Source organism: Arachis hypogaea, chromosome 4 (genome assembly GCF_003086295.3).
Source record: "Arachis hypogaea cultivar Tifrunner chromosome 4, arahy.Tifrunner.gnm2.J5K5, whole genome shotgun sequence".
NCBI lineage: Eukaryota > Viridiplantae > Streptophyta > Magnoliopsida > Fabales > Fabaceae > Arachis > Arachis hypogaea.
In genome coordinates this window covers 128,474,010-128,483,305 of record NC_092039.1, presented here as the reverse complement: position 1 = coordinate 128,483,305, position 9,296 = coordinate 128,474,010, and the positions used below count along the sequence as shown (strand labels likewise).

General features: G+C 26.6%; 1 protein-coding gene across 1 annotated transcript; it reads right to left on the bottom strand.

The window, feature by feature from the left end:
- Positions 1–3,726: 3,726 nt before the first annotated feature.
- LOC112744994 (protein TWIN SISTER of FT-like) lies at positions 3,727–7,380 on the bottom strand. Its single transcript, XM_072236267.1, has 4 exons — positions 7,020–7,380; positions 6,864–6,925; positions 4,490–4,530; positions 3,727–4,394 (listed from the first exon to the last, which is right to left on the bottom strand). Exons 1-4 carry the CDS (start codon positions 7,224–7,226, stop codon positions 4,162–4,164), a joined length of 543 nt encoding a protein of 180 aa, XP_072092368.1. The 5' UTR covers positions 7,227–7,380; the 3' UTR covers positions 3,727–4,161.
- Positions 7,381–9,296: the final 1,916 nt, after the last annotated feature.

The following is a 9,296-nucleotide window of genomic DNA, read 5'->3' as shown; positions in this document are numbered from 1 at the left end:
TAATATTGTCGAATAACACCAAATATTTAAATCAATACAAATAACGCAATATTATGCATTAGTCTAAAATCTTATGCATTTTAAACATAAAATATTAACTTATAATCTTATAATGACTAATAACACAAAATATTAAGATTTACAATATTTAAATTCCACATAAGAATAGCCATCATCCATCACTAATAACATAAAATATTAATTGTGTATAATAACCGGGTCACCGGACCGAGTTCGGGCGACTCAAGCTATGGCTCGAACCCGACCCAAAATAATGATCGGGTCTATTTTTTAGACTCTCACCTGACTCTAGACCCGATAAAATCACACTAAATTAACTCTTAATAAAGTGTTCGAATCGGGTCGGACCATGTAAATCCCTACTGTTAAACATTTATTAAGGAGTCTAATCTCTACAAGAAAATAAATAGAAAAGGCATATAGACATTGATAGTGGTCCCAATGAGTTGTAGATGGATCGGTTCTGTGGAACAATAATATTATTGTGGTCTTGCAAAGATATTTGTCGTGTTGGGGTGCAGATAGAGAATAGAGATCAATTTCCATGTGAAAGTACTTTAGTCTTATTAGGCAGTGTTTGGATCTACTTGTATTTAGGACACAAAAAGATCGCGATCGAGTATATAAATTTATTGAAAAAAGAATAGATACTTCTGTAAAGGGATACATAATATAGTGTTTCACCCTCAGAATTTTAATTTAGTGGCACTGGGAAGATACTTTTGTTGCGATGAAGACATGCAGGTGCAATTGTTGTTATGAGAATATGCTATATAGTTGACTTTTTGAAATCAGTGTACGGAAGATTTTCAAGTATACCGTCGTACCGGTATAGTGATTTTTAATCGTTGATTTTAATTATATATATTATATATATTTTTTATAATTAAGATCAACGATTAAAAATCACTGAAATACCAGTATGACTTCACACTTAAAAATTTTTCCATATATATTATACACATATACAACTAATATATATACCATTCCATAAGCATTGGTGGGAGCTGAATTCTTTACTTTTTCAAAATAATAGAGCTTAAAGTTGTGGTGAGTTCTAAGATAGAGTTGCAATATTTTACTGTTCATGTCTGTAAACCAATTTTTTCAATAAATTCCAACCAATATTTGGTCAGTATTAAGTCTCAACACTTTGTTGTACTTGGAATTTTTTTGGATTTGTGTATAAAAGTATAAAAATATTAATACTAATTAACTAATTGATAATAAAAATGATAAAATTTGCTTGTCTTGTAGTACTACTATTTATTGTAATTTATTTGGCCTATAATGCACCTTTGCATATGTGTTATATTATAGTACAATATCACCGTCTTTCATGGAATAGATTTCACACTAATTTGAAAGTATAAAATATTCTAAAATAAAATTTTAAAAAATAAAAATAGGACATCATATACATTAAATTAATTAGATAATAAAGATTAATTATTGTTGAATTTAAAAAATTAATATTTGATTAAAGTGATGAACAAACATTATTATATTAGAGGATTATTAATTGTTTATATAATTATGTTGTATTTGTGTGTAAGAAAATAATTCAATAAACATGGCCAAGAAACAAATCATCAACACAAATACAAACTTTAGTCCATTATAAATAAATCAAGTCCTATAACAAGCCTCTAAACCAAATAAGAGAAAAGAAAAAAGATGACCCAAATCATTTAAAGTTCATTCGGTGATCACAAACGCAGGAGCAAGTAGAATTAATAGGTTAATTATATTAGTTAATTATAATAAGGGAATACAAGTATTATATTGTTTAGGATAATAAACTTTGTGTTATGTATTAGTCCTACGTCGTCCAAGTTATGAAGGCTTTTCTTTTTCTCACTAGTATAAATAACTCATGTACCTTTTATTTATGAAATAGAATTGAAATCTATTTGAATATGAAATAAGCTGTGTGCTTATTTTTTTCTAAACTCTTTGAAAGTAAGAGGTGTATCCTTAGTTTGGCCAACCAAGGTAAATTTATGGCTATTTTCACCATAGTAAAATTGCTAACCTCGCCAAGATTGGTGACCAAAACTAAGCTTTGGCGTCAGCCACACTCTTCACTAGCTAGGTCACCATTCAAAAAATTGAACCCAAAATTCATTTCAATTAATTTTTTTGAAGCTTCCACTAAAAGCCAAACTCTCTCTTCTCTCTCCTCTCTCTTTCGATCACATCACTCAACGAAGAAGAAAATGAAAACGACAGAAATTAGGTTATGGAGAAAGATAAAAAAGTTGTTTTCAAATCTAAGAAAAAAAAATGGCTACAACCAAGAAGCTATTCTCATTTGGTTTGAGAACGTCAAAAAGCTTCTTCCTCCAGTTGGGCTATACTAAGAAACCCTAAAAAAATCTGGCAAGGCTCAAGCACAATTCAAGCAATCATGGTAAAAATAAAGTCAAACATGGTCAAAAGCTCATCAATGGTCAGAAATAAAACTTGAGATCAAAGTTAAGCTCAATGGACAATATCAATGGAGGTTGAAGAAAAAGGATGAAAGAGAAGATAAGTTGCATGTCTCAGATTCGCCCTTCTCTCTCTCTCTCTCCTCTGACCAAGCTGCTACAAGCTCTGATGAATTGGAGAAGAAGACAACATGTGATTTGAACTTGATTTAACCTTGGAAGCTTCACTCTTCTATAATAAGAGTGAACGACCAAGAGTTGAAGGTAAGAGAGAAAAACAGAGCACTGAGTTCAGTTCTAATAGCTACCTAAACTGTTCTGAGTTCTTCTCCTTCATGATTTACATATTGTATTTCTTTTTCTCAATTTAGTCTGTCTAAATCTCGTTGAAAAAGATAAACATGATGAGGTTTGTAAGAAAAAGTTAATGAGAAGTAAAAGACAGTAAGTTAAACTTGGAGAAAAAGCCATAAGATATATATCTCATATTTTCTTTGTACATCTTTCTATTTTATGTCATGATCCTGTGAGAATTTCCTTACAAGTTGGGTTAGCATTTGACTGTTGAAAGTTAGGTTGAGTTCTAGTCAAACTCAAATTGGGTTAGAATCTGGATTTGTTTCAGATAGGATTCGGTAGATCCTAGAAAATTATTGGTGTTTGTAATCTTGTGAAAAAGATAGTGAAATTCCATCATAATTGTGATCGAGACTTGATGTAGGCTACATTACACTTAGTAGTTGAATCAGGATATATCTGGGTGTCACTCTTTTCTTCTCTACTCTATTTTTGTTTTAGGAGACAAAAAGAGGAGTCTCTTTACTCGACAGGAGACAAAATAAAAATATCTCCTAAGTTCTTTTAATAATACAAAAATAGTATTCAGCAGCAAAGGAGGCCAAAATTCAACCACCCATTCCCTTTGTTACTGATAACCATCCATTATTAATTTTGTACAAAAATTATTTATTTATGTCTCTTTCGTTTAATATATTTATTAAAATAACATTATTATTATTATTATTATTATTATTATTATTATTATGTAAATCAATGAAAGAAAATGAATTGATTGCACAGTATTTATGTACTCTTTCGTAATTTTAAAATTTAAATTAAATATAAAAAGTCAAAATAGATAAGAATATAAAACTAAATATTAAAACCAATTTTTTTTTTCAAAATCCATTAAGAGTCATCCTTCAATTCGTTATTTAGAAAGTAAATTCTAATATTAACCTTAAAAAAATATAAGATACAGCTCAAACTTATATTTGACACAAATCATCACTGCCTTGTTTTTTATTTTTTGGTTCTTATACATTACACAACACACATTCGTTCACATACACTATTACTACTAATATGGGTTTTATATTTCTCATCGAGAATTTGAACCTAGGTACAGCTCCTAGTGAGGCAGGTGCTGCTGCCATTGATCAAGGGCTTCATCAGTGCCTTGTTTAATTCAATAACTAGTACAACTTTCAGACCCTTTTGAGTATTATTATTATATAGTTTTGGGTCATAACAACGGTAGAGAAAATAATAGTAGTTTTTTTATTTTTGTTGAAGGATAGAGGTCAAATTTTGGTGATGGGTTTAGGTTTTAAATGAGTAGTGTTTTAACACTTATGAATTAAAAAAGCCCATTTTGGTAAATTAAGGGTGGGCCTAAGCCCATTTTTGGGTTGAAGGAAGGATAAAGCTAAATGATGATTCTCCTTCCACCCCAACCGCTCTCCCGCTGGCAATTGAAGTAGAGAGCAGCAACAGGAGTTCCAAGATTGTAGACTTGTGCGAAGTCACGAGTGTTGAAGTTGTTACGCCATCTTGGAGGGTGTATCACTTCTTGCCTCCTCATTTGTTTGTACAACACAAACACCATCCTATGTATTCCTGCTATTGGTCTTGGGCTTTCGTATCCAACTATCTCTTGTCCTGCATTTGTTACCTTTCACTTAGTTAAATTTTCGTTTATTTAATAATCACATTATTCTACATAACAATGATATGTTAATTGATTGACTGCTTACCGAAGCTCGTTCCTGTCGTCCCTGGAATATTCATTACCAACCTAAACCATGGTTTAAGATCGAAGCAAAACTCATCAGTGATATATAGAGATATTTTTGAGTTATTAATTAGGATATGATACATAGTTAGAGAACGTATTACTATGGGATACATGTTGATTGCATTGTCATGGCTTCAAAAAAATATGTCATGCTACAATGAGTAATGTGTGTATTATATTCTTAGATAATCTTAGGCCGTTTGAAAAGTTTTAAAAGTTATTTTTTGAATTTTTAACTTATAAAAAGTAATAGTATTAGTTAGAACTGTTCAAATTTAAACCAGAGGTGGAGCTACATACTGCGAAAGGGGGCAACGGCCCCTAATTTTAAATGTTTACATGTAAATTATATGTAAATTTCAATTTAGCCTCCTCAAAAAATTATTTTAATATTATTTTATTGTGTAAATATTTTTAGCCCCCCTCTAATGTTTATTCTAGCTCCGCCCCTTAAATTGTTCATTCAATTCAATTCAAACCAAAAATCGATTAAAACCGCACTAATTTAGATTTGATTGAATTCTATTTTTGTAAACTGCTGGATCGGATCGGATTTTGGATCTACTTTTCATAACTGATTCAATCCAATCCAAACCGTTTAATGTGCTATAATTATTAGTTTATTATTATATTTAAAATTATATTTATAGCATGATCAATTTGTTATACATTTTTATATTATATATGTATTATTCTTATTTAATAAATATTTTATGTTTAATATGTTATTTATTTATTTATTTTAACTAACCTATAATTTTATTTGTATTGTTATGTTATCGTTGGTTTTTTAAGATAATATTGAGACTTGTTATGTCATTGTTGATTATTTAAAAATTGATGTTGAGATTTGTTATATGTATTTAATTTGTTTAATTTACAAAATCGCAAATCCAATCTAATCAAAACCGCTTGAAATTAGATCGATTATTTAAAAAGAAAAAATCATCCAATCTAAATCGCACCGCAAGTAAAATTAGTGTTTGGATCATATGAGTTTTGGTCTCAAAACCGATCCAAACCGCACTGCGAACAACACTTAGACTATTAATGTCTGATACAATTTTCAAAACTAAATTATAACTTTCTAAAAAAAACTATTTAAGTACTTATAAGAAAATTTAAAAAAAATAACTTCTCTCATAATAAAAAATTTGTTATCACAATTTTTTTAAATAAGCACTTTTAAAACTAAAAAATTAAATACAAAATAATTTATTTATAAATTATTTTTAATATAAGTATTTATTATTTAAACTATTTTTTCAAAAAAAAAATTTAATTAAACTATTTGCCTAAACTGTACCTTAATATTTTATCATTAGCTTACATATATCACTTCTGTTTCCATTACCAGGAAACTTTTTTCACATGTTAATGAAGTCTAGAATAGTTAAAAAATTGTAAATTATTTTAGGGTATAGTATAAAGTGATGAGATTAGTTCATTTTTAATTTTAATATAAATTTTGAATTTTCATGTTACTTGCTAAAAGAATTTTGAATTTTCTAAAATTTATACTCTCAAACTGAGATTATTCTTTTTTATTTTAAAATTCAAACATTTTTTAATAATATTACTTAAATGGAATATCAATTAATAATATTTTAAAATTTTTTAAATAATAGAGACTTCTTATTTAAAGCTAACAAATTTTATTATTATATTTTGGTGAAAACAATAAAATTTATATTTTTTATCTCTATTTTCTTTATAAAATTTTAAAAATAAAATATACAAATACAAATCAAACGATCCCTTAAATTTAATAGGTTTTCACTTAAATATTAACTTCAACTATATCATACATATATTGAATGTGACTATTTATTTTGGGTCATGTAATTTTTTTATTATAATTAGACACTTTCAAAAATTCAAGTAAGATGTGAGTTACACTGTTACATACAAGAAAAGCACGGTCAACGTTATACTACAGTTTTTAGGCTAACAAATTTTAAGTTTTTTATTTAAATAAAAAATTCATTATTTACCGATTTAAACGCAGACACAGAATATATCATTTTGTACATTAAGCTGTGTTTTCACAGGTAAAGAATACGAAAATAAAAAATTATATTAATACAAAAAATTTTTTTCTGATTTTTGCATACTCTTAATACAAAAATGTATTCTTCTATTTCCGTATTTTTTAACTGTAAAACACAACTAAATGCATAAAATAATATATTTTTGCATCGCAATAAAATAATAATTTTTTTATTTAAATAAAAGACCCTCAAATTTTAACCATTTATAAGGAAACAGTACTCACAGAATTCAGTCATGTAACTATAGCAGACACAGATGGAGATACAGAACTATGGACTCACCAGTGTAAATACTCTCTCATATTTGGATTAGTAGGACTAGGTGCATCAGGGTCCACCATTATCTGCATCATAATATACAGATATAGTTATTCATTGTATGAAATTTTAAAATATACGGTAATAACAGAAAACTACAAAGTAGTAAATTCTACGTACCAGAGTGTAAAAAGTTCTAAAATCATCACCACCAACGTCAACTCTTGGTTGATTGATAATTTGGGATGGCTTCAACTCCAAACTATTAACAACTTCTGAGTTATTGTGATATACAATCCTCAGAGAAACACAACTTACAAAAGGATCAACAACATCTCCGATTACCCCTCCAACAGCAAGAGGGTCCATTATTGTTGTTCTAGGCATACAGCTATATATGTTTACGTCAGTTTGTTTAACTGTCTGTTGTCAAATTTTACTAAAACGTGAGAGGGCTTATCCCCTATTTATGCGTTTAGCTCCCTTCAATGTGACTACCGAGTTCAAAAAAAAGTTGATTAATATTAATTTAAATAAAAATAAATATAAAAAAATGTCGATCATCTATTAAATATTTAAAAAAACTAAATATTTCTTATTTAAAAAAAGAAGCATATCTTAAAAAGTGTAAACTAAAGATACTTGAGATATTTATGAATATCTTATGATTGATGTCTAAAATATATATGTGCATATATACTTTGGTGGAGTTCCTTAATTAGAATAATAATAAAATATTTCTAATTCAATATTAGGACCGATCTAATAATCAAAAGAAAGTACTAATTTAAAGTTTAGTAGTTCATTACTTGGACTTTCTATGCACCATAGCAATAATAATTGAGCCACATGATTTTTTTTTTTTTGATATTAATAGTTCGTGCATGAACTAAAATGAAAACAAACCAAATCTTCCATCCATTTTAAAAACAAACAAACTCAAGGTATTTACTAGTAGTTTCATTCTCCTTTACTTGTTAGCTAATTATAATTTATAAACGTTTGAGGAGTTAATAATAACCTACTCAAATCAGTTTCATAAATAATAATCGTTTTTTTTTTTCTAAAATTTGTTAATATACAGCTATATCAGACAATAGTACGAGTCTAAGAGATAATAGTCACCAATATAGAATAAGGAATAAAGAATTACGATTGACGATCATAAAATCTAATAATATGCTTCGTCCATTGAAACAAGTTAAATTATCTCCTCCTTTTATATATATATATATATATATATATATATATATATATATATATATATATATATATATATATATATATATATATATCGTTTCAATAATTATTCATCATTTACCTAAATTTGTTTTCTTCAAAGAATCGGAAGATACGTTAACTTTTAGATTATATACATAAAAGATAAGATATGGTGTATAATAAATAGCATATAAAGTAACTTTTGAAATCTTTACTTTTTTGTAAAGCAATATATTCTTTTCTATTAACAACCTTATTTTTATTTTTTGTGTGAATAGGTAGTCATTCGTTAAAAGAGTACAATATTGAGTATTTTAGTTGTGTTTTTTTATTCTAGTTACAATATGGAGTATTTTAATAAGTGTTAATGATTTATTTTAAGAATTTATATTTTATACATATAACATAAATATGCAATGAGAATTTTATTGATAAAAAAAAATATTTACCAAATTAAATTTTATAAAAATAATTTTATTTAGTAGTTATTCACGTATTATTGTTTAATAGAAAAATACATAGTTGATTAATATTGACTGGGTTGTAGGAAATATTCTACCAGATATAGTATATATTATATATCTATTCTTTCCAAAAAGGAAGAAACCATCCAAATTTCTTAGCTTGTTTTGTCTCAGTCACGAATTGAATTTGCAATTACAACGTGCAAAGAGAATGCAAGTCTTAATTTAATTCATTATTCTAGTCTTTATCATCAAATGCTTTAATCTTTTGTAATTTTTAGCTATTTTCTTCTAATAGTATTTTCTGTTGTGGTATCCTTTTTTTAAAATATTGTTTGATTTGTTGACTTTTAATAAAACAATATTAACAATTGAGTTAATTATTAATTTATTACTCAAAAAATGTAAGCACCGATAAAAAAGATTTTTGCAAAATATTTTTGATAGAATCATCTATAAATAATTTTAAAATGTGACAAAAATAACCAATAAATATAATATATTTTGTAACTGATACAAAAAATTTGTATTTAGCAAATAATTTATTTATTTTATCTAAATTTTTGTGATAATATTTGAATAAATATTTAAAAGTACACACAAAAAATTTGGAACAAAATTTGATCTCTATTTTTTTAAAAAAATATTTGATCATTCACAATAATTTTTTTTAAATCACTTAATATAAAATTATCAAATTTTAAGAATAAAAATATTTTATTTTTTTAATAATGATTGTAAAAATTTAAATTAAAATTGGTTCTTTGAAGTC